Genomic DNA, 26,176 nt, shown 5'->3' with positions numbered 1-26,176 from the left:
CCAATCTGTCACTGCACAGGACCAGGGATCTGTTCCCCACTCCCAGTGCACGGCACACAGAAGCCCCTTCACAAGCGATGTGGATGAAGGACGGAGCGACACTGCACCCCGGTCTATTCTAAACCCAACCAAAGAGAGAAGAGGAAGGGAGGAAGGAAATGGGGAGGCACCCATGGAGTAAAAATAAGCTGGATACTTTCCAAATCACTGGAGCATAAAAGAGGCGAAAATAGGGAAAGAACTGAAAGGAAGTAACAGTAAGAAAGGATTTTTTAATGGAGAGCCAAAAATGGAAATAAATAAAATCTAACAGCAGAGCATAATGTTTATCAACTAAATATGCATAGGTTTAACACCCCAGTTGCTAGCAAAAGCCATTAACACAAGAACACAAACACAGGCCTATGACAAACTACATAACAGAGACAGACCTAAAATATAATGATATGAGGGGATTAGTTAAGAGGGGGTAAGGAAAGAGATAGGAGGAAAATGCAAACAAGCAAAAACAAAAAGTCAGAAGTTGCAATTGTTATAGTCGACAGAATATTATAGTTGTTATAGTTGATTTATAGCAACTATATTCAGAGTCTCGAAGTTATTATATAGTTGTTATAGTTGATAGAGTGTTATGGCTGTTAACGTCATAGTTGATAGCATGCATACAGGCAAAGGGCATCCAAGCTAAGGGAATGTATCATACACAGGAGACCTGTAGGCTGATGAACCCTCAAATACCAGTGCCAACAAAAGCAAACACACTTCTAAAGTATTTTCTTTGAGGTTATTTAACCTATATGCAACTGTCAGTATCTAATATTTTTCTGACTGATGAAATCTGGAATTCCTTTTTTTCACGTGTGATTTATTTATTTTTATTTATTTAAAAGACAGAGATGGAGAAAGAAATACAGACAATAAACACACACACACACACACACACACAGAGACAGAGCAATCTTCCAACTTCTGGTTCATTCCCCAGGTGAAGTCAAGCCAGGATCTGGGAACTCAATCTGGGTAGCTGAGCCAATAACCACCAATCAAGAATGGGAATCAAAACCTGCTGCCTCCCCGGGTGCACAGTGGCAGGAAGGTAGAATCAGAAGCAGAGGTGGGTCGCAAACCCCCATGGAACATGGGTGTCCCAAGCCACACCGAACGCCCCAGAAACTATGATTTCTTATATGCACAGCACAAGGAGAAAAATGAAACACAATCACGGTGGAAAAAATTAACACATTTGTATTAAATCTGATCAAGTGAACAAAAATAAATGACCACAGAAAAGATGAGTGACATGATTAACCCACTGCATTTTACTTATCATATAATGATTATATATTATAAGCAGATATTTTTAAATATGCAGATAGTTCTTACAAAAATTGATCATATTACATGCCACAGATACACACACACAAACTGAAAATTTCCGAAACTAGGCATAATATAGGTCACACATTGAATGCAAATGCAATAACATTAGATAATGATAAAATATGAACAAATGAGCAGGCATTTGGCGCAGCAGGTCAGGTGCAGCCTGGGACACTATATCCCGTATTAGAGTGCCTACTTTGAGTCCAGCTCCCTGCTCATGTGTGCCACGGCAGGCTGCAGATGACAACTCAAGTCCTTAGGTCCTTGTCACCCATGCGGGAAATCCGTATGGAGTTCTATACTCCTGGCTTTACCCTAGCCCAGCACCGGCCATTGTAGGCATTTGGGGAGAGAACCAGCACATGCAAGTTCTCTCTCTGTCTCTGCCTCTCCCTTTCAAGTAAAATCACAATAAATAAATAAATAAAATTAGTAAATAAAATAGGAACAGACAGTAAGATGAACCAACTGAAGTTTAAGAAGTAAGGTCTTGGGGCCAGCACTGTGGCATAGCAGATAAAGCCACTGCCTGTAGTGCTGGCATCCCATATGGGTGCTGGTTCCAGTCCCGGCTGCTCCTCTTCCCATCCAGCTCTCTGCTGTGGCCTGGGAAAGCAGTAGAGGATGGCCCAAGTCCTTGGGCCCCTGCACCCACGTCAGAGACCCGGAAGAAGCTCTTGGCTCCTGGCTTTGGATCGGTGCAGCTCTGGCCATTGTGGCCAATTGGGGAGTGAACCAGCAGATGGAAGACCTCTCTCTCTCTTTCTCTGCCTCTCCTTTTCTCTCTGTGTAATTCTTTCAAATAAATAAATAAATAAAAGTAAGGTCTTTGCTGATTGATCTTTGTGAGAAACAGTGACTCAAATAGTAACCCTGGATATTTAGAACATACCTGAAATAAAAGAGTCACATACAAAAATTTGGAGGATTCAGTTCAGCTACCCTTCAGAAAAACTTACAGCTCTGAGTTCTCTTATATTTAAGGATAAAAGATAAAATTAGAAGAACTCCCCAGGTAAGACCTACAGCCTCTATCAGGCACAAATGATCCATGAACAGAGTAATTTCCACTCCAGGTAGAAGTGAAATACTGATGCCCAGGGCTCACCATCCTTTTTGCTTTACCTTGAAGGGTAGTCAGTGCAATTCAATAAGAAAAAGAGATAAAAGGTATAAATGCTTAAAAAGAGAGAGAAAATTATCATCATCAACTGATAAGAAAACCAGAAAACCTAAGAAAGTCAGTGAGAAAAAAAAAAAAAAACCTCTGAAGCTAGTAATAATTTTCAGTAAAGTTGACAAGTACAGATTTCCTGTACAAAAGTTAATCTTTAAATATTAGCAGTAATTAGCAGGTGTAGGGAGAGAGAAAAGCGAAAAAGAAGCAAACTGAAACCCTACTCACAATTATGGAACACTATATAAAATACTTAGTATTTTATAAATGTAAGAAACTTACATGAATAAAACATAAAATACTTATTTAAAAAAAAACTGAAATGCTTGTCCATGGACAGGAATTCTTGGTATTATAATACAAATCAGCCTAAAAATAGTCTGTCATATAAAAATGTAGTCAAAAATAAAAACTACCCCTAGTGCATTTCTATTTAGACAAAACAATTCTAAAGTTTACACAGAAGAAGAAAAACAAAAGTGATAGGATAATGAGGCATCCTCCTGGACCACTTGGGAACTGCATGAGTGAGCATAACCAGTGTGGAAGGAAATTTGATACCATGCATTCAAAGTCTTTAAAAATGTATACAGCTTTGGACTCTGCGGTGACATGTCCCAGGGATATAATGAGACAGACGTGCCGAAGTTCTTGTCCTAGGGATTTCCAGCTGCATTGTTTGTAACAATGAAAAGAAAGAGTTATCATCTCCTACAGCCCACAAGCAGCTCCCAGCTGAATGAGCCACGCTGCAGCTGGATGAGAAGGTTCTAGACAGTGACCATGGGAGATCCTATAGCTGGTAGGGCATCTTGAGATTAACGGGATCCTGATAACTTCTCTAAGTAGGAGAGTGATACTGTGGATTTTTCCTTTCCTGTAAGAGATTCCACCTTAAATAGTCACAGACGTGATACCCAGACTTTGTCTCAAATTAACCTGAGTCTAAGGGCAGGCATGATTTGGGGATGGTGGAGGGGTTATAGATACAAAGAATTCACTATGATCTGGTAATTTGGGAATGTAGGTGACAGCCCAAGAGGATTTACGTTCACTGTTCTCTCTAATTTATATCTATGTTTGAAATTTTCCATAACAAGTAAACAAGCTGTAGGGGCCAGCACTGTAGTGTAGCAAGTAAAGCCACCACCTGCGGAGCCAGCATCCCATATGGGTCCCAGTTCATGTCTCCAGCTGCTCCACCTCTGAACCAGCTCCTTGCTAATGTGCCCAAGAAAGCAGCGAAAGATGGCCCAAGTGCTCCTACACTTCTCCCGGAAGAAGCTCCTGGCTCTGGCTTTGAATCGACCCAGCTCCAGCTATTGCAACCATTTCAGGAGTGAACCAACCGATGGAATCTCTCTCTCTCTTTCTGCCTCTCCCTTTATGTCTGTGACTCTGCTTTTCAAATAAATAAATAAACCTTAAAAAAAAAGAAAGAAAATAAGTGGTTAATAATGTTCAAATGTTCTCATGTAAAGCTATTTATGAACTATCCAGGAAAAAGGGTGCATTTGTGAAATAGTATGTAAAGTAGAATCTCATTCTAAAATTCTGGATATATATGCAAATAAAGATCAAAACAAAACCCAACGATTTTGGATAAGATGATGAAGAGTTTTTGTTTCATTCATTGCATGCTCACATTATTCTATAACAAAAATATTTTAGTTGAGTAATAAAAATTATTTAAGTAGAAAAAAAAAAAGGAGGACTTCATGGGAGTCCTGGGCAACAAGAGCACACAGAAAAGTCAAGTCCAGGGCTGGCGCCGTGGCTCACTAGGCTAATCCTCCGCCTAGCGGCGCCGGCACACCGGGTTCTAGTCCCGGTTGCCCCTCTTCCAGGCCAGCCCTCTGCTGTGGCCAGGGAGTACAGTGGAGGATGGCCCAAGTGCTTGGGCCCTTCACCCCATGGGAGACCAGGAGAAGCACCTGGCTCCTGCCATCGGATCAGCGCGGTGCGCCGGCCGCAGCGCGCCAGCCGCGGCGGCCATTGGAGGGTGAACCAACGGCAAAGGAAGACCTTTCTCTCTGTCTCTCTCTCACTGTCCACTCTGCCTGTAAAAAAAAAAAATAAAAAATAAAAAAAAAAAAAGTCAAGTCCACTGCTCATGGTGCTTCCTTCCTGTTATCAACAGACTTAAAACTTCCTATCAGGCCTTCAGAACATGCCGCCTCTTCTGTTCTATAATTCTGATAGACACTATGAGACTTTCTCTCCTGAATCCTGCTTCCACGGCCAGGCATGGTGTTCTGCACCTCAGAGGCCATCACTGTGCATCCCTAAAGTACACAAGCGGTGTGGAAATGCTGGACAAACTACCCTACGGACCTACAGAGCGTGAATGGCCACTTCACCCAATCAAGGACCTGCCCTTGACCTGGGGGCCGGCTCCTTTGGGATGGAAACTGAAGTCAGTCCTCACTCACAGAAGGGACGCGCTCTCCGACTCTCCAGCATTTCTCTCCCAGCAACTTGAGACGCCTCGCTTTGATAAAGGGCAGGATGACTGGGAATGCAGCCAAGAGGTAGCTACAGGGAAGAGGAGGGGAGAATTTGGACGTGAAGGAAGGGGCCCGATGTGCCCCAGGGGGCTTCATAGAGGAAGTGATGTTTCAAGCAATCCCTGGAGCATGTCAAGGCTTCCACTCACTGGCTGCCGAGGGGGTAAGAGAATTCCTAGAGCAGAGAGGGATACAAATGCATGCACAAGGATGAGTGTTTGGTGCAGTGATTAAAATGCTTCTAAGGACACCACATCCCATGATGTGAGGGGTCAGATGGGTTAACAGGTCGTCAGGGTGGTCCCAATGGAATCTGGGGTGTTAAATATTTGTTCCCCCCCCCCCCCAAAAAAAACCATTATCTTCAGCAAGAACAAACAGGCCGCCCTCCTTTCTTCAAAACCTCCAGATTTACCAGGAGAATAGCAAGGGTGCTCTTCCTGAGAAAACAAGTTACCTAGCCCACCTTTCTGGTCTTTCGTTTTATCAAGAGCAGGCCTGACAAGACAGAGAATCCGGAGAATCGTAAATCAGGTCTGTTGATGGTTTTCGTCCCTGCCTGGCAACTGAATGCCTATCTGATTTTCAAGTTTGTTTTTTTTTTTTTCCCTTTGAAATTGTAGGGCTATGGGGCCTTTTGGGTTTTTTCTTCTCTTGGAAGCCCCCCTCCATATCACTCAGACTGGAGGTCTTGGACTCTAATAAATCTTTGCAAATCTCTCTGCTGTCTGCTTGGAAATTCTTCCATGGGAGACAAAGAACCGAGGTAACAATAATTTCTCCACCGCTGTTTTCCCGTAACAATGTCACAGTGCCTGATTCAAGTTCCAGCACCTCTTCTGATCCAGCTTCTTCTAACACGAACCCGGAAGGCAGCAGGTGATGGCTCAAATACTCACTTCCCTGTCACCCACGTGGGAGACCGGGACTGAGTTCCAGCCTCCTGGCTGCAGGCTGGCCCAGCCCCAGCTACTGCGGGTACTTGCGGAGTGAACTAGCAGCTGGCAGATCCCTTTCTGTCTCCACCTCTCTGCCTTTCAAATACAATTAATTCGCTTTTTAAAAATGAAGTTGCAGAATTATGCAAGGTTAAGATGCAGGGGCGTGGGCCCTTAGGCCCTGTTATAGAATCTTCCATAGGGAAGGATGGATGGATACGTCCCGGTCCCTAACAAAGTCTGGTCTGGGTGGATGGGCAGTGGGGCGCCAGCAAACTGGGCCTCCTTTGCCCAAAACACACTTGTTCCTGATGCACTGGTGCGTCCCTGTGGGCCTCATCTCCACCTGTGTGTGCGGGAGATACACACACAGTGTCTACCACCAACGCCACCATTCCTCTCACTCCAACCACTCTCACTGCAGCCACCCGCTATCACAAAGTGCCAAGGAGCCACGTCCCAGCCACCCTAATCCAAGTCTCAGCACGATTTTTTTGCAGCAAACACAGACCCCTGACAAGGTTAAGGCAGATGGAATCCTGTTCCGTGGGTGCCTTATTCAAATAATAATAATAATTCACATTAAACCTCTGCTGTATCAGCTGGTACGGATTCCCCAGCCTAAAGGTCCCCAAGCTACCAGTGCCACGCATTTCTTAAAAGGCATCAGTATCATTATCTTAAACAAATGACCCCCATCCCTCCCTACTCCCTTTTATCCCTTTTTTAGGGACGATCTGCTCCTCCCCAGGGGCTGTGGGGTGGCGGGACATGCCCCCCGCTGGACCGTCTGAAACAGGACAATGGGAAGGAAGAAAATGGCTCAACTTTAGGCAGCAACTTCTGCAGGAATCCCAGGACAGCATCAAGTCTCAGGATGAGGAAGTGGTCCCCATCTGTCACAAAACTGATCCTGACCCTTTTTTTTTTTTTTTTTTTTCCGCAATTCCCCTGACATCCATCAGATCCAAGTGGAGCCAGCAGATGCCCCCACCTGGGAGGCTTCCCTGGAAAGACCTGGTTCCGAGGTGCACGTGTGTCCACAGGCGTGCGTATCAATGAAACGCAAGGCTGGAATTCTATCCTTGGTTGATTTCGTCTTAGCACAATGGGATGTGTTAGCAAGATGGCACCTGTTCTGTGTGCTCAGCTGGACAGCAGGCCACAAGGTCAGCTAGCGAGGGCTCCCTGAAGAATTCAAAGAACTGGGGCTTCCTGTAAGACCATGTCACAGTCACATCAACGGTGCCTAGAAGCACAGGTGGAGCGTGGGACAGAGCCTTGGATGGGGAGGCTGGCGTGGAACTCCTCACAACTTCTCCTTGCAGGGTGGAGGTGTTGACATCTGTGCCTCGTGACTGCTGCTGAGTTTAAGTGTGAGGGCAAGCGCTAGGGAGGCATAATGCAGCACCAATGGAGTCATTAAAACACCACGGCATGGGGCACGCATGTGTGCAGCAGGTAAAGCAGGCCACTGGGCAACGTCCACACCCCATACCGGAGTCACGGGTTCGGGGCCCAACTCCTCTGCTTCTGATCCAGCTCCCTGCTAATGCGCCTGGAAAGGCAGCAGAAGATGGCCCAAGTGCTTTGGGCCCTGCCATACTTGTGGGAGAGCCAGATGGAGTTCCAGGATCCTGGCTTTGGTGTGGCCCAGCACTGGCTAGTGCAGATTTTCAGGGAATGAGCCAATGGAAAGAAGATCAATCGCCCTCTTTCTGCATCTCTCTCTGTCACCATGATATTCAAATAAATAAATAAATCTTTTTAAAAAAATAGAATGAATCCCAAGGGACATCTAAATTATTTAATTACACAGAGTTTTGTTCCAGTGAGCACCTAACTAGAAGCAACTCCTTAGTGAGAAAGTTGTGTCCAAATCCAAAAATAGAGAACAAAGTATATCCAAAGACATGGCAGGCACTGTGAGTCATCCACCAATAATCAACTTGTCCATCTCCTTCTTTGCTAACAAAACCAACATTGTTGAGGTCAGCGTTACGTCCTGCTAAATACGGTCCATTGGCCCTGCCCTTCCCTCAGTCCTGTTGTCTTGCATGTAGATAAAAAGCCTGGAGCAGAGCTGGCATCATGGCATAGCAGGAAAGCTGTCACCTGTGATGCCAGTATCCCATATGGGCGCTGCCGGCTGCTCCACTTCCAATTCAGCTCCCTGCTAATGGCCTGGGAAAGCAGCAGAAGACGGCTCAAGTCCTTGGGCCCCTGCACCCACAAGGGAGACCCAGAAGAAGCTCCTGGCTCCAGTCTGGCTCAGCTGCCAGGGGAGTGAACCAGCAGATGGAAGATTCTCTCTCCTCCTCCTCTTCCTCTTTCTCTCCCTCCCTCTCTGTAATTCTGACTTTCAAATAAATAATCTTAAAAAAAAAAAAAAAGGGCAAGCGAGCTAGGGCAGCCATCTTGCTATTATGAAGTCACAAGCCTAAGTTTAGAAGGAAATTCACTAAGGATGGTGGAAGAAGAGACAGGAAAAATCTGGTTCTCTGAAGGTACCGTTGACAACTCAGCTCCATGAATGGCCAGGGTAACAATCAACCTTTATCTGTTTAAGCCACAGTTGGTCAGTTTTCTGTTTGAAATTGAACACAATCCCAAAAGAGAGAAATCACTTCTCCCACTCTTCACTAGGTAAGAGGGGGTGTCCAGGTGTACGTGTGTATGTGTGTGTGCACACAAGCGTGTCTATACTCATCAATGTGTATGTCCATGTGCATGGTTCAGAGGTGATAACACGCAAGTCAGAGTTTCCTACTGGAGGTCCTTCTGTGAAATGCAAGAATCTCTGAGTCAGGAAAGCTTAGAAATAAAAACGGACTGGGGGAAAATAAACCACCAAAAAACTCGATCAAGCCTGATCGAGTGCAAAACTCGTGCAAACCACACGGTAAAGCCCAAGCTAAAGGATGCCATGGATTATTTTTCAGGAGGCTTCCCTAGCAGCAACCAAAGAAATTTGGGAGAAAAGCTCCTCCATGCACGGAACAAATCCGGAATTCCTCTGGTAGCCACTGCAGCCTGTGGCACTGAAATCCACAACTGTACCTTACGACTGTGAAACGTTCCAACAACATGCGTGCACCTTACATGGCCTCTGTGCATTCAACAAATATTCACCGAGTTCCCCAAGCATGTGCTAGCGTTCTGTGGTTCCGGCAGTGTCTGCTGACCCCACGTTACGTGGCTAGCTCATTTCCTCATTTAAGATAAAAGGGAGCCAGCGTGCACATGTGTTTATCTAGTAGGAGGGCTTTAGATCTACTCAGTTTTCATCCTGTAGCAGGAAACAAGCAGCTGAACTGTAAGAGGGGTGGGGTGGAAAAGCAGAAGGGAAAACAGACCTTGATGCAGAAGACTCAGGTTCTCGTTTTGGGTTTAGTACCTACTGGCTGTGTTATAGCAGACATAGTACTTAAGTCTTCTGACTCTCCAGTACAGAATCACCTATTAAAGGGAAAGTACTGGGGCCAGCACTGTAGTGCAGTGGGTTAGAGCCTTGGCCTGAAGCACGGGCATCCCATATGGGAACCAGTTCAAGTCCCAGGTGCTCCACTCCCAATCCAGCTCCCTGCTAATGTGCCTGGGAAAGAAGCAGAGGATGGCTCAAGCCCTTGGGCCCCGGCACCCATGTAGGAGACACAGAAGAAGCTCCTGGCTCCTCGCTTTGGATCAGTTCAGCTGCGGCCATTCAGGGAGCAAACCAGCAGATGGAAGATCTCTTTCTCTCTCTGTTCTCTCTCTCTGCCTTTCAAATAAATAAAAATAAATCTTTAAAAACACTGGAAATAATTACTTCTTCCTCAATAGACTGAAAGAATAATTGACAGATACACATGTATACACTACATAACATATAGCTATATATTTGCTTTTATTAAATGGAAGATTTTATCACATATATTGCTTAGAAAGACAGTAACAGCTAACATTTATGTAGGACACTTAGTAGAGTTCAAAACCCTGCAACGTAGGAGATTTTTATCTTTACTCACCAATGACAAAATCTGAAGATTCGGTTGGGAAAAACACCCAGATCTTGTGCTCCAAGTTCAAGGATCTTTGCACTCTGTTAGATCCATGAAATGATCTTGGAGCTAATCCTATATAAACAGCGGGGCTCATTTCAATGTAAGTCTATTCTTTTTTTTTTTTTTTTTTTTGACAGGCAGAGTGGACAGTGAGAGAGAGAGAGAGACAGAGAGAAAGGTCTTCCTTTTTGCCGTTGGTTCACCCTCCAATGGCTGCCACGGCCAGCGCTGCGGCCGGCGCACCGCGCTGATCCGATGGCAGGAGCCAGGTGCTTCTCCTGGTCTCCCATGGGGTGCAGGGCCCAAGCACCTGGGCCATCCTCCACTGCACTCCCTGGCCACAGCACAGAGCTGGCCTGGAAGAGGGGCAACCAGGACAGAATCCGGCGCCCTGACCGGGACTAGAACCCGGTGTGCCGGCGCCGCAAGGCGGAGGATTAGCCTAGTGAGCTGCGCCGCCGGCCTCAATGTAAGTCTATTCTGAGCTCCATTCCACACACCTGAATGTGGAGTGTGCCTCAAGGGAAATGAGCGTGGAGCCAGGGTGGAGCACCTGCTCGCTCACCTGCTGCTTGACAGGTGACCCCTCAAAGTGTGGTCTGGGGAGCCGCTCATTCACTTGTCTCTGTAGGCTGCAGTCATGAACACACAGTGTGATCACAAATAAAAAATAATATCCGTCCAATTCCACTGCCTTCTTGCCCCACCTCCCCCACTTAGAAGACAGACAATGTTCCACACCTCTTTGAACTGGTTCCAGAACTCTCCACTGATGTTCAGAATCTGGGCAATGGGCGCAGAATGACAAAGAGCAAGGGAGAGAGATTAAAGCTGACGGACACAGCAAAGACAGCTAACTCACCGAGAGCACTGCGCGGAGTTTGGGGAAGTTTTGTGAGCAAAGAGAGTGCTTATGGAAGCAGCCTCTGCAGACATGAAAGGCCCGGAGGATAAGGAAAACGAAAAAAGATCTTTCCACAGTCATTTGCTGACATCCCAAGTACATAAGGAACTCACACAACTCAACAGCAAAAAAGAATAACCCAATTATAAATGCATAGATATGTCTCCAAAGAAGACATAAGAAAAAACGGCCAACTGGCATATGAAAAGGTGTTTGACATCAAAACCACAACAAGATTCTCCCCTCTCACCTGTTAAGACAGCTTTTATCCAAAAGACAAAAAACAAAAGAGTATTAGGGTACGGAGAAAAGACAGCCCTTGGGTACTGTTGCTGGGAATGCAGATGGTATAGACAATGTGAAAATAGTCTGGTGGGGGCTGGTGCTGCGGCATAGCGGGTAGAGCAGCTGCCTGCAGTGCCAGCTTCCCATATGGGCGCCGGTTCGAGTCCCAACTGTTCCACTTCCGATCCAGCTCTCTGCTATGGCCAGAGAAAGTAGTGGAAGACAGCCCAAGTGCTTGGGCCCCTGCCCCCTCGAGCAAGACTCGGAGGAGGCTCCAGTCATTGCGGCCATCTGAGGAGTGAACCAGTGGATGGAAGACCTGTCTCTCTCTCTCTCTCCCTCTCTCTCTCTGCCTCTCCTTCTCTCTCAGTGTAACTCTGACTTTCAAATAAATAAATCTTAAAAAAGAAAAGAAAACAGTACGGCAGTTCCGCAAGATACTGAAATAGGGACCAATGCTGTGGCACAGCAGGTTGGGCCACTGCTTGCAATGCTGGCATCCCATGCTGCAGGGCTGGTTCAAGTCTCGGCTGCTCCACTTCCAATCCAGCTCCCTGTTAATGCACTGGGAAAGCAGCGGGTGATGGCCCAAGTCCTTGGGTCACTGCCACTCACGCAGCATACCCGGATGGAGTTCCCAGCTTCTGGCTTCAGCTTGACCCAGCCCCAACTGTGGCGGCCATTTGGGGAGTGAAAGAGTAGATGGAAAATCTCTCTCTCTCTCTCTCTCTCTCTCTCTCTCTGTGTGTGTGTGTGTGTGTGTGTGTGTGACGTTTTCAAATAAATAAAATTTAGGGAAAAAAAAAAACTAAAATAGAGCTACCTTTGCCTTAGAAGTCTCACCTCTGACAATACCCAAAGGAAATGAAAAGATACACCATGGCTTTGTGTAAGTTACATTTAGACTGCACTCTAGGATCAGAAATTAGCAACATGCTCAAGTACTTTTTGGTTATGCGTGTTTTTTTTTTTTTTTAATAATCTGAATGACCCCTTTGCCTATTAGAGAAATTGAGTGTGTTAAAAAAGTCTTCCTACAGGGGTTGTCGCTGTGGTGCATCAGGTTAACGCCTTGGCCTGAAGCGCCGGCAAACCATATAGGCACCAGTTCAAGACCCGGCTGCTCTACTTCTGATCCAGCTCTCTGCTGTGGCCTGGGAAAGCAGTGGAAGATGGCCCAAGTCCTTGGGTCTCTGTACCCACGTGGGAGACCTCGAAGAAGCTCCTGGCTTCAGATCAGTGCTGCTCAGGCCATTGCAGCCAAATAGGGAGTGAACCAGCAGCTGGAAGACCTCTCTCTCTCTGCCTCTCCTCTCTCTGTGTAACTCTGACTTTTAAATAAATAAATAAATCCTTTTTTTTTTTTGGACAGGCAGAGTGGACAGTGAGAGAGAGAAAGAGAGAAAGGTCTTCCTTTGCCATTGGTTCACCCTCCAGTGGGCGCCGCGCTGATCCGATGGCAGGAGCCAGGTGCTTCTCCTGGTCTCCCATGGGGTGCAGGGCCCAAGCACTTGGGCCATCCTCCACTGCACTCCCTGGCCACAGCAGAGAGCTGGCCTGGAAGAGGGGCAACCGGGACAGAATCCGGCGCCCCGACCGGGACTAGAACCCAGTGTGCCGGCGCCGCAAGGTGGAGGATTAGCCTAGTGAGCTGCGGCGCCAGCCAATAAATAAATAAATCTTTAAAAAAAAAAAGTCTTCCTACAAAAAAATAAACAAAGGCTCCAGGCTTTGAGGTCTTCACTGCTGGAATCCACAAAAAAAAAAAAAAAAAAAAAAAGCTTCCATGATGTAGAGGAGGAGGGAATGTTTCTCAACACTTTTTTTTTTTTTTTAAAAGATTTATTTTATTTATTTGAAAGACAAAGTTACAGAGAGACAGAGCCAGAGAGAGAGCGAGAGAGAGAGTCTTCCATTCTGCTGATTCACTCTCCAAATGACCGCAACGGCCAGAGCACAGATGCCCATCATTCATTCCATCCATTCACACAGGTTTTATCACAATGCCTAGCAGAATGGGTACTCAATAAGTATAAGTATTTGGGGGCCAATGTTGTGGTACAGCAGGTTAAGCAGCTGCCTGCCATGCCCACATCTCATGGGATGCCAGGTGAGTCCTAGCTGCTCTACTCCCAGTCCAGCTCCCTGCTAATGCACCTGCTAAGCAGCAGAAGACAACCCAAGTCCGTGGGCCCCTGCACCCACGTGGGAGACCTAGATGGAGCTCCAGGCTCCTGGCTTCCACCTGGCCCAGCCCCGGCTGTTGAGACCATTTGAGGAGTGAACCAGCAGATGGAAGATCTCTCTCTCTCGCTCGCTCTCTCTCATCCTGTTTCTGTAATCCTGCATTTCAAAATAAATAAATTTTTAAATATATATTATATATATGTAAAACAGTTGGATGATAGATTCATGAGTATCTACCTGGAGTCAATTTCTTCTCTCTTTTTTTTTTTTAATTTATTTATTTGACAGACAGTTAGACAGTGAGGGAGAGAGACAGAGAGAAAGGTCTTCCTTCCATTGGTTCACCCCCCAAATGGCCTCTACAGCCGGAGCTACGCTGATCCGAAGCCAGGAGCCAGGTACTTCTTCCTGGTCTCCCATATGGGTGCAGGGGCCCAAGCACTTGGGCCATCCTCCACTGCACTCTCGGGCCACAGCAGAGAGCTGGACTGGAAGAGGAGCAACTGGGACTAGAACCAGGTGCCCACATGGGATGCTGGTGCCACAGGTGGAGGATTAACCAAGTGAGCCATGGCGCCGGCCCCACCTGGAGTCAATTTCAATCATACCCATCAAATATCCCAGAGGTAATTTCAGAAAAGAAGCTGCCAGGTACTTAAGCAAAGCTTTATGCAGCAACAACACACTCAGAAATGCTACCATGATTTCCTTCGCAATGGCTCCTCCTTTAAGAATGAGTCTATCAGAAAGCATCGCACTGCTTCGCAGAGAATGACAGAGTGCCCCACTCCAACCCCTCCGACTCACTCAAGCCTGTGTCTGGAGGTGCTGGCCAGCCCCATCTAAACCGTCACAGCTCTCAAAGTCACCGTAAGCTTCTTTCACAGGAAAATCTAAGGGGCCAGGTGTTTGCCCAGAGCAGCCCTGAGAGCGTGAACCTGCTAATGAGAACTGAAAATACAGGTCATTACCCTGACCTCCTCTCTCTGTTCTCTGCTGTTCTGCATCACAGTGACCTGGTGGCTATGGAGGAAGAAGAATCAGGGAGCTGGAGACAGAAACGGATCAGGGAAGTTGGGGGATCTTGTCTTAAAAGCTCCAGTAACCGCTGCAGGCACTGTCATGACAAACCGTTTAACCTTGAATAAGTCAGTCGGTCCTTTTAAGTTTTCTAAGGGATAACGATGCTACTGACTTCCTAGGATTCCTATCCGATAGCCTGTGGGTTGTCACGAGCCAAAAGCAGCTCCACTGGTCCCTGTCCTCAGAGCCACTGTGGGGTAAGCCTCAGGTGACTCCGCCACACTGATTGGAACCCTGTAATAATGACGCTAAAGGTTATCACTCAGTACGCATCGACCAGGCTCGGGATCATGCTGGCTGCTTTGGCCTTATTGTCCAGTGTCTCCACCAAGCAGACAGACATTTGTATTCTCATGCAGAGAAGAGCAGACTGCGGTCCAGAGCAGGTGAGCAGCATCCCTGCTCCAGCACACAGGCTCACCCACTCTTTGACCTACCATGTCACTTCTTTGGTTGCCTGGAGCTGGACTCGTGTGGCCTGGAAGAGACACCCCCAGCCTCTGAACCAAACACTTGCAGGAAGTGTGTTTGCAGTTGTGCCACGAAAAGGAGCCAGGCTGGAGAGCCCTGGCTGCTCGCCCACAGCAGGCATAAGACTTTGCTGTCTTAGCTCCTTTCTGTGGGAAATGTGATGGTGTCACGGGGGACGGTGCACCTGCCTCATCACTGCAAAGCAGCCCAGGCTACACCCCAGTTCTGCCCGTCCTGAGCTGTTGGGCCGGTGACGTCTTCCGCTGGCTTCCTCCACCTCCTTGCCCCACCAGTCTCCTTAGAGGCCTCGTTTCCTTTCATCTAATTCTTACGGGGAAAGAAATTGCACATTTATTAAAGTGCAGGCTTATCCATTTCATCACAGATCTAAGCTGCGGTGATAAATCCCGAAGCTAAACACACACAAAGGGAAATCGAAAGCTTGAATACAGATCAGAATAAAGAAACAGAGGCCGGATAAACGCGGGCCTTTGCCAGCTGCTGCCATCTACCCAGGCCTTCACCTGGGAGGGGCTGCCGCTCCTCCTTGCAGGGGCAGGAGGATGGGGCTGGGGCAATGTCCACAGCGACATACATTCTAGATGGTTCTGGCAAAAGCTCGACAAATGTTTCACTAAGGAAAAACGCACTGGTGCACCCTGTAGAACTTCCAAATACTCGAAACCGATTGCCCTCTCTCCTTCAGCACACATGGGGTTAGGATCCAGGGGACAGGTGAGCCCACATCTCCAGCCAGAAATGAGAAGGACACAAACTCTGTTTCCAGGGGCTCCATGGCGGGCACAGAGGCGGGGTCTCTCTGCAGAGGTTACCCCAAATGCAGCTTCCAGATCAGAATCCAAGCCAGGAGACACAAGGCCTTTTGAGCTGTCACCTATCTCTCCAGGGGAGCCACAGTGGCCTGGCTCATCCTAAGCAGTCACAGTCCATTCATCTCCTATTCACAGGAGGAAACAGACACTAGCCACAGCTGTTCACCTCCCCTGATGACTTTTTGTCCCCATGGCTGGTGGGAGAAAGCCATTACGCAGTCTGCTTCTGGGTACTGTGGCACAGCGCCCCGACTGTCCCCAATGTGGCATTCTACTCCAGCCAAAGAACCCCCATGCGTTAACTGATCACATGGTCCCTGCCTTAATGATGCAAGTAGGAGAGGAATGGCAATCTCAAGCAGGTTTCCTTAAAGAGAAGGAACATGATCTTCTTGGTCTTTTCTCCCCTCCAGACCTGGAATACAAACACGACAGCATGAGCTTGCGCAGCCACCATGGGCCATGACCTGGAAGCCACAGGTTTAAGAAGAGCAGCCAGAGAGAAGAAGCCTACACCATCGCTGGACTGGTTCCTTCTACAGCAAAGACAGGAAAACAGCTCACTGCATCAGCCACTGTTACGTGAGGTATTCAGTCATGTGCATAATCATAATGGCTGCATCCTGTATCGTACTAAACAAGAGAATTCATCCTGTCATTCATTGGCTCAACAGTCACTGGATGCCTACGAAATGTCAAGATCTATGCGAAATACACTGGGCACCAGGAATGCAGTGAGCAAAGCAGACTCGAATGCATCATTACTGGTCCGGTTAGCTCTGGTGAGATACGCCTATATCTACATCCAGGTCTAAATCCCTGGAAGGAGGTCTGGACAGTTGTCCCTGGATAACTACAGAGGACTGGTTCCAGGAACCTCTGTGCAGAAAAAGAATCCTGTGGATGCTCAAGTCTCTTCCATAAATGGTGTAGAATTTGCATATAATTTATGAACATCCTCCTGTCCACTTTACATCATTGCTTGATGACTTATAACACCTAATACAATGTAAATAGTGGTTATATTGCATTATTTCAGGAATAATTATAAGGGAGAAAAGTCTGAACATACTCAGCATAGATGCAAATATTTTTCCAAATATCTTCAATCTGTGATGTGTTGAATATGCAGATGTGGAATCTGCAGATATGGAGGTATACTCAGCATGGGTGTGTGTGTGTGTGTGTGTGTGAGAGAGAGAGAGAGAGAGAGAGAGATTACCTGGCTTTCCCTCTTACTGTCAGCCCATCCACCAACATTCAGCCTCTTCCTGAGTCCCTTTTAGGTTAAGATTTCTCACATGTTTACACCAAGTGCCTGCACTGACTTGCCCATTCTCATCAACCATGTGCTCTGGCCAATATCCTCGGAGTCATCCATGACTCCCATCTTCCCCTCAAACCCTCCACTAATTCCATCAACAAATGCTGTCATTTCTGTTTTCACATATATCCTGGATCATGAGCTCTTTGTTAGATACTAGCATTGGCAAAAATGGAAAATGTCATCATAAATCCGGTACCATGGTTATTTAAGAAAACATCCTTGAACTGAGAAGAAAAACACTTACGTAGTTAATGAAGAGTCAAGATATGGGCAACTTACTCTCAGGTGGTTCTGTAATGATGATGAAGACGATGATTGGTGATGAGGATGATGGTGATGAGGATGATGGTGATGAGGATGGTGACAATGATCACGGTGATAGTGGTGATGGTGGTGGTTATGACAATTATGGTTATGATGAGGATGATGGCAATAATGATGGTGATAGGATGATGGTGGTGATGAGAACGATGACAATGATGGTGATGAAGATGGTTGTGAAGATTATGATTATGATGAGGGTGATGGCAATGATGATGGTGACTGTGGTGATGACGGTTATGAGGATGATGATGGCAGGAATTAGAAGGAAGAAGAAAGAGATAAGTGTGATAGAATGTTAATGATTGGAAAGGGCATACAGGTGTACCACTGCACCATTCTTGCAAATATTTTGTTGATTTGATATTGTCTAAAACAAAGAGTTAAGAGTAGATAAATAAACAAACCCTGAAGCTGAGTCCTTCCCTTTCCTTCCATCACTAACAGTTGAGGCCAAGCCTTCATCTCCCTTCCATCACCTGGACGAGGCAACAGCTTCTTCCCACCTCCGTGCCTCTCCTTCACCTGTGCCCTCCCAGAGTCTACTACGGCAGTCAGAGTGAGTATTCACATGGGTCAGATCACCTCCCTCCTCTACTATACACCCTACGAGGGCTCCCAGCACACCTGGATGGAATCTAAGACCCTAACTGGCCCATAACGCCCCACCTCTCAGATTCCATGCCCTCCCAAGCCTCTGCTCTGGTCCTCTCTACCCCAGTCACTGCCCTCCTGTTCCTAAACACACCAAACCTGATCTCACCTCTGCCCTGAGTCCTCTTTCTCTGGACAGTCACACATGGCTTGGTAATCTGGTCTCTACTTCAGTGCCCCTTCTCCAAAGCAAGATCCTTCCTGCCACTTCCCACAGTTTCTGTTCCATTTCCCTGTTCTCTTTCTCTTCTAAACACTTACCATTACCTGTCTTTTATAGTACACGCTTAGGGGGTTTATTTCCTGTCTCCTCTAACTGGATGTAAACACCATACAACTAGGGATGCATGGTGGAGCTTTGCTCACTTCCATAAGCCCAGTGCCTGTCACTCAGGAAGGCACCAAGGTCATGGTTAATGAAGGAATAGTTCAGCGGCTCTTAAGTCCACCCTGACTTCCCTCTTTCTGGCTCTCAGAACACTGCCAACAGGCTGTGGTCCCCATGTGTCCTCTTGAAGCCTCACCCCTTAAGTCCTCCCAAACCTCTTCTCCAAGCCTCCCTGGAGGGCCCAATCTGTCCTGTCTCCAAGTCATCAGTCCAGCCGAGCCATATGCTGCCTCCCAAGTAGCAACCTCCTTCCTTTTCCACATATCTTCCATTCCAGGGACACAGTTCTTGTGTCTACTGAGGGGGAAACATCCCCCTGCTTGGAACAGCCTTCTCCAATAGTACAAAGAGTCCCAATTTCTTCTTGGCCTTTGTCCCAATTCTTTAATCACAGCTGTCTGTTGACAGAAGGGCTACAACCAATCTTTCCAAAGGAACTAATCACTGCATTCTTTTGTAAACCTTTGGTGCTTAAGCAGTCCCACCCCCCTAGGCTCTCACTGAACCCACTTAACATCCTCCAGGAATGTATTCCGCCCCCTTCTTGCCCAGGGAGTCTAAACTGTCCTTCAAACAGTCTGCAATGCCTGCCCTGGATGCCCACTCTGGCCTCAGCAGCCTCCATCTGAACATTGCAAGGTCACAGCCTGTAACCCTCATGGGGTACCTGCATGAGTAAGAATCTTGTACAGCCTTGCTTTTCTGCTCCTGGATTTAATTTCCTGGGGCCAGGACTACATCTAATCCATCTTCTAGTTCCCATAGGAACTAATGAGGTGTTTGGTGTATAGCCAGTGCTACACATTTAGCTATGAACGGCTCGATGTTGCCTTCCCCTACACCTTTGAAAAACAAAACACTTATTTAATTTTATGTATTTGAACAGCAGAGAGAGAGAGAGAGAGAGAGAGACTGAGAGACAGAGAGACAAAGACAGACAGAGAAAGACACAGAAAGACCTTCCAAATGCTGGTTCATACCCTAAATGCCTTCAACAGCTAGAGCTGGGGTAGGCTGAAGGAAGCAGCTGGGAAATCCATCTGGGTCTCCCCTGTGGGTAAAAGGAATCCAAAAACTGAAGACATCACTTGCTGACTCCCAGGATGCACATGAGCAGGAAGCTGGAATCAGAAGCAGATCTACAGCTGGAACCCAGGCACTCCAATCTGGGATGGGAGTGTCCCAAGAAGCAGGCTAACCCCAGCCCCTCTCCTCCATCTTTGAGTCCCAAATAGCCTTTACTCTGTAGGCAATGGGCATTGAGTCCCGTGAAACACAGCTCTAAAAGCCACTAGAATAAAAGCTGAGGGCCGGCGCCACGGCTCAGTAGGCTAATCCTCCACCTGCGGCACTGGCACCCCAGGTTCTAGTCCTGGTTGGGGCACCGGTTTTGTCCCGGTTGCCCCTCTTCCAGTCCAGCTCTACTGTGGCCTGGGAGTGCAGTGGAGGATGGCCCAAGTGCTTGGGCCCTGCACCTGCATGGGAGACCAGGAGAAGCACCTGGCTCCTGGCTTCAGATCAGCAGCAGGGTGCCAGCCATAGTGGCCATTTTGGGGGTGAACCAACGGAAGAAAGACCTTTCTCTGTGTCTCTCTCACTGTCTAACTCTCTGCCAGTTAAAAAAAAAAAGAATAAAAGCTGGGCTCTCTCTTTTCCCAAGAACTCTCACCCTCTGCTTCGGTTTGAGTGTGTTCCCCAGAAGTTCATGTGTTGGAAGATGGGGTCCAATGGGAGGTATCTGGATCCCAGGGTGGAGCCCTTAGGAACAAGTGAATGAATGAATGAATGAATGCTTTTCTTACAGGACTGGGTTAGCTGTAAGGAGAGCATGGCCCGGTTTTCTCTCATCTGCACACGTCTGCTTGCCTGTCCGCTTTCCATCATGAGATGAGCCAGTACCCAGTCATCACCAGAAGCCATGAACACACCAAGGTCCTGCTCTGAGACTCCCCCAGACCCTGGAACCACGAGCCAGGGAGAAACCTCTTTGCTGGACAAAGTTCTCAATTTCAGGTGTTCTGTGCTAGCCAGAGAAACCTGCCTGTGATGGCTTCCACCAGCCTGGGGGGTGGGGGCGAGCTGCCCCTCTCCCTCAGGGCTGGCTGCCCTCTGCTCCCGAGCCCAGCACCATCCTGTTCTCATCACTGCACCGTGCTGGTCATTCTCAGTTCTGCCGACTCACGGAGGTCATTGTGCATTCCCACCCTGTCCCCAGTGCTCCGGCTCTCCCTGGCCCGTGCCTCATGTTGAGCACTGCCAGACATATTCAGAATCCTCCTGCTCGCGGGCGTGGGGAGTGATTAGTGTGCCAGCCCAGTGACTCTGCCTCCTGCCCTGGCCATGCAGTGGGATCAGGTGACATCGTGGTGGGGAGGGCAAGGGACAGGTCCTCTCTAGCCCAGCCAGCCAACCTGTGCAGCTACCAGACGTGAGAAGGCCATGGGGGGCAGGCACAGCCAGGGCAAGGTGGCTCCTTGGGCTTCTGGAAGGTTCTGCTGAAAGACACACCTGTTCTTAAGGCAACTATGTACAGGGCAAAGCCTCTGGCCCCCACCCCCCACGCCAGCTCCACTCCCAGGAGCTCAGGTCTCATTTTGTGTGTATCATGAAATCATGAAGTCAGAATCAGCTCTTGTTCCATGGCGAGGGTGGCACTGAGAAAGGAACGATAGCTTGGTCTTGAAGTTTAACAGGGCTCAAACCCTGGGGTCACAGAATCCCAAGAGAAGTGCAATGGGGAGGAGTGAATTTTGGATCGGTTGCCCTGGGTAGACCTGCACTTGCACCCAGCACACCTGTGCACCTGCAGAGGAGATAGCCCAAGACCATGCCCCATTACTTCCTGTCACCTGAGATGGTGACAGTACTCCCTGGGAAACATCACAAGAAAGCCTCCGAGCGCACAGTCAGCCCTCAACCAATGTCCTGCTATGCTCTGAGAAGAAGGACCCACGTCACCCCACCACCAACACTAGATCACCATGGCGTGAGTCACTCACTGCATGGCAAGGTGGTCTTTCTAGCAACTGAGGGGCTCCCATTATGAGAACACCCACCCTGAGGCTGAGCAAACAGCAGCCTGCCCTGGCATCTTCCCAGCAGCCCCAGGTCCGTGCAAGAAGGAAACCAGAACAGGTGCAGAGTCCCCCACCCAGGACAGGAGGCAGGCAGCTACAGGGGGCACCTGATGCCCTGGTTCTACCTGTGATCAGTTTGCTTCAAGGCCTGAGCTCCGGGGTCCACGTTCACAACCTGGACCAGTCCTTTCCTGGCCTTGTGCTCTTGGACAAGTGGCACACGCCCCCTGGGCCTCATTTTCCTCACGAGATAACAGTGGTTGCCCCCTAGGATCGTTACAAGATGTAAATGAACCACTACACAGAAAGCACTAGCGATGTACTGTTGTTAGAGTTACTCAAAGACCAAGGGGCTCATGCCCCCTTCCCTGGAGGCTGTCACCCTCCCCGGCAGTCAAGGGGCATGAGTGTCTACACTGCCCTCTGTGTCTACACAGGAAGTCAGCTGCCACACACAGCCACACAAGAGCAGGTAGGTCACCTCCCTGGATGTGGAGCTGAAGTTCTTCCCATGCACTCTAGGGACACGGCTGTTTCCAAGTTATCAACTTCCTGTTTGCTCACACTGGGCAGAGTCAACAAAAAGCCTCCGGACTCTCTCTGGCATGACCTGCTATTCCCCTGCTGGGTTACTGGGTCTTCTGACGCAAATAAGGATTGTTGTTTTTTTGTGGGGAGAGAGCACTTCCAGCCGCTCCTTTGCTCCCCAAATGCCCACAATGGCTGAGGTTGGGCCAGACCAAAGTCAGGAGCCAGGAACTCAATCCAGGTCTCCCATGGGAATGGCAGGAACCCAACCACTTAAGTCATCCCCACTGCTTCCCCCAGTACACACTGAGAACAAACTAGAATGGGGTATAGAGGAGGACTCAAACCCAGATTCTCCAACATGGGCCAAACATCCATCCCTAAATACAGATTTTCATTCTACTGCTCGCTTCACAACCATTTACTGGGCAGCTCCTGTGTGCCAGGCCCCCAAGGCGAGGGGCTGGAGGCCTGGGCTGATAACAGACAGCAGACAGCAGAGAGGCCACTGACCCCGCGATGCCTCACAATAACACACGGGGGCGATACTATTACCATTCCTGGTTTACAAACCAGGAAACAGGCAGTCTAAGGAACACCAAGATTGGTAAAGGCTAAGGAAAAGTGGCCAACAAGAGGGTACTGCAGACACAGAGGAGCACAGGGCACAGCTGGGCAGCCTGAGAAGCCAGAGTGCACTCAGGTGGTAGAATCTTGTCTCCCACTGGGGAGTAGTGGGATCCCAGCTGTGCAGGGCCAAGCATGGAGCGGTGCCTGGAACCCCCGTGTGGAGAGGCTGAAGACTGATGCGGGGGAGGCGAGGATGAAGAGGTAGCAGGTGCACATGACTGACTTGCCAAGCTCAGCTGTCAGGGAGAGAAGCAGTGGGAAGTGTGTGAGAGGGAGGGTGGACTCAACCTCCCATGGGAGGCTGGGTGTGAGTACACTGGCACACCAAAGGCCCAGAGCTAGAAGAGAATGATGCAGGAGTAGAAGGGGTGTCAATCAGAGAAGCAAGGGCTCCGTGGACAGAAAGGCACAAGAGGAGAGATGAGCCCTGAGCAGGAGAAGGAGCTTTGTTCAATGTCACCTTGGGGTGTCCACACCCATCCAAGACAGCTTGACTCTGGGTCTGTCATGCAGGGAGCAGTGCTGGCTGTCCCTCCTGGTGATGTGTCACTTGTAGGTTTCTACATCTTCATCCAAGTGACGGATAAAGACACTGAGAAAGTCAGGGCTCAGAAGGATGGAGGCCCAGGCACACCCTGGAGCACCCGGTGTCGGCTGTGATGGGATTCATTCATCGGTTCCCAGAGGCTCCATTCAACTGAGCTATAGAACCAGGAGGAAGCAACTGGCCAGCCAGAGTGTCAGGGAAGGGAGGAGGGAGAGACAGGGCCTGACACTGACACAGCAACTCCGGGGCCTTGGATCCCTCTGCAGGTGCCTGGTGAGGAAAGCTTCCTAGCCACGTTCCACAAGGACAGAAATACCACACGTCTTACAGGCAGGCACACAGCCGTGCCCCCCATTCATCCCCCACGGTTGCCTCTGGCCTCCGACGGCTAACTGGGAGGTTGCCACAGAGACATGGTAAGAGGCAGAGGCTTAAAGCACTTACGATCCAACCCTTTTAGGAACACATTTGCCCACCCCTGTGGAAGAGCCCCGGCAGAAGGGCCAGGCTACCCCAGCGAAGGTGGAATTCAAGCGTTGGTTTGTCCAAGTCTAAAGCCTGTTTCTACAGCACCCTGCCCCCTGTATAATGGGTGCCTTCCAGTAGAGGAGGAAGTCCAAGAAGGGTCTCTCAGGAAAGTTCTTTCATTGCTGTTAGGAAAATGCCCTTGGGGTCGGCACCACGGCTCACTAGGTTAATCCTCCGCCTTGTGGCGCCGGCACACCGGGTTCTAGTCCCGGTCAGGGTGCTGGATTCTGTCCTGGTTGCTCCTCTTCCAGTCCAGCTCTCTGTTGTGGCCCAGGAGTGCAGTGGAGGATGGCCCAAGTCCTTGGGCCCTTGGACCCTGAACCCGAATGGAGACCAGGAGAAGCACCTGGCTCCTGATCAGTGCGGTGCGCCGGTCGCAGCGCGCCAGCCGCAGCGGCCATTGCGGGGTGAACCAACGGAAATGGAAGACCTTTCTCTCTGTCTCTCTCACTGTCCACTCTGCCTGTCAAAAAAAAAAAAAGAAAGAAAGAAAGAAAAGAAACGAAAAGAAACGAAAAGAAAAGAAAAGAAAAGAAAAAAAAGAAAAGTGCCCTTGGGGCTGGTGTTGTGGCATAGCAGGTTAAGCCGCTGCCTGTGATGCCGGCCTTCTAGCTGGTTCTAGTCCCAGCTGCTCCACTTTTGATCCAGCTCCCTGCTAATGCGCTTGGGAAAGCAGCAGAGGATGGCCCAAGTGTTTGGGCCCCTGCACCTACGTGGGAGACTCAGAAGAAGCTCCTGTCTCCAGCCGGTTGTTGCAGCCATCTGGGGAGTGAACCAGCGGATGGAGGGCTTCTCTCCCTCTCTCTGTAACTCTGACTTTCAAATTAATAGGTCTTAAAAAAAAAAGAAAAAGAAAGAAAAAAATGCCCTCACAGAGTCCCGTCTACTGCCTGCCAATCAGAGCAATCTTTATTTATTTATTTTTTTTTTACAGTTAGAGTGGACAGTGAGAGAGACAGAGAGAAAGGTCTTCCTTTGCTGTTGGTTCACCCTCCAATGGCCACCGCGGCCGGCACACTGCGCTGATCCGAAGGCAGGAGCCAGGTGCTTCTCCTGGTCTCCCATGGGGTGCAGGGCCCAAGCACTTGGGCCATCCTCCATTGCACTCCCATACCACAGCAGAGAGCTGGCCTGGAAGAGGGGCAACCGGGACAGAATCCGGCGCCCTGACCGGGACTAGAACCTGGTATGCCAGTGCCGCTAGGCGGAGGATTAGCCTAGTGAGCCGCGGCGCCGGCCCAGAGCAATCTTAGGAGATCAGAAATCAGGTCATCACACTTACATAAAATCCACACTCCACTCTGTGACCCCTATGACCATGCATAGCTGGCCTGCATCTTTCCCTCCGTATCATACACAGCCTGCTCCTTCACCCACCACGGAAGTATGCTGGATTTTTGTTCCTTGCACACTGCAAGATTTGCTTCTGCCCCAGAGCACTGGGTCTTCCCTCTCTCTGCCTGCTGTGTTCTTCCTCCAGACTTACCCACACCAGTCAGGTACCAGCTCAATGCACTTCTTGAGACGGCATTATCCTTGCCCATTGCGCCCCTAACACATCACCTGCCTGCCTGTCTTCCAAGCACGAAGTTAGTGACTCACTTCTTTTGCACCTCCTCCAACACACTGAAGACAGAGGCTTAGTTTTGTTCATGACTGAAACTTGAGTGCAAGTGGACACTCAATGCCATTACCATCTAAATCAGCTCACTCCAGAGCAACAAAACGCAAATTACAAATGTAAGCCACAGTGGCTAAAGGCTCTGCCTGCAGCACCACCAGCATACCATATGGGCACTGGTTTGAGTCCTGGCTGCTCCTCTTCCCATCCAGTTCTCTGTTATGGCCTGGGAAAGCAGTAGAAGATGGCCCAAGTCATTGGGCCCCTGCACTCACATGGGAGACCTGGAGGAAGCTCCTGGCTCCTGGCTTCAGATTGGCCCAGCTCTGGCCATTGCAGACATTTGGGGAGTGAACCAATGGATGGAAGACCTCTCTTTCTCTCTCTCTCTCTGCCTCTGCCTCTCACTGTCTATAACTCTACCTTTCCAGTAAATAAATAAAAAATATAAAAAACAAACAAAAAATAAAGACTTGAAAATAAAAATTTTTAAAAAAGAAGAGAAACAGGTGAGTAAATCCTCTTGGCACTTAGCAGCCACAGGTGACTGGGGACAGCATATCACACAGTGCAGACTGGAGCAATCTTTCACAGTTCTACATTGGTGTTTACATCACCTCCACAGGGTGACTCCAGTGTGATTCAGCTTCCTCATAGGCCAAGTGCAGGCTGGACCATCTCATCTCACTGTCTCACTGTTATAAAGCCATCTCTTTGCCTTGTCCAGAACACAACAGAGCAAAT

The 26,176-nt window shown here is 48.7% G+C and overlaps 1 protein-coding gene across 6 annotated transcripts in view; it reads right to left on the bottom strand.

Annotated features, from left to right (window-relative positions):
* Nucleotides 1-26,176, bottom strand: part of SHISA6 (shisa family member 6) — a 351,868-nt gene that overhangs the window by 293,543 nt on the left and 32,149 nt on the right. The window contains exon 3 of one of the 6 annotated variants that reach the window (XM_089318404.1): nt 17,383-17,429. The exons of the other annotated variants lie outside the window; for them this stretch is intronic. Coding sequence (XP_089174530.1) covers nt 17,398-17,429 — 32 coding nt within the window. The 3' untranslated portion in view covers nt 17,383-17,397. The remainder of the gene's footprint in view (nt 1-17,382; nt 17,430-26,176) is intronic. 6 annotated transcript variants of the gene reach the window in all.

Source organism: Oryctolagus cuniculus, chromosome 17 (genome assembly GCF_051225735.1).
Source record: "Oryctolagus cuniculus isolate XC-2025 breed Fujian yellow rabbit chromosome 17, ASM5122573v1, whole genome shotgun sequence".
Classification (NCBI taxonomy): domain Eukaryota; kingdom Metazoa; phylum Chordata; class Mammalia; order Lagomorpha; family Leporidae; genus Oryctolagus; species Oryctolagus cuniculus.
This window is presented reverse-complemented; position numbering and strand designations above follow the sequence as displayed.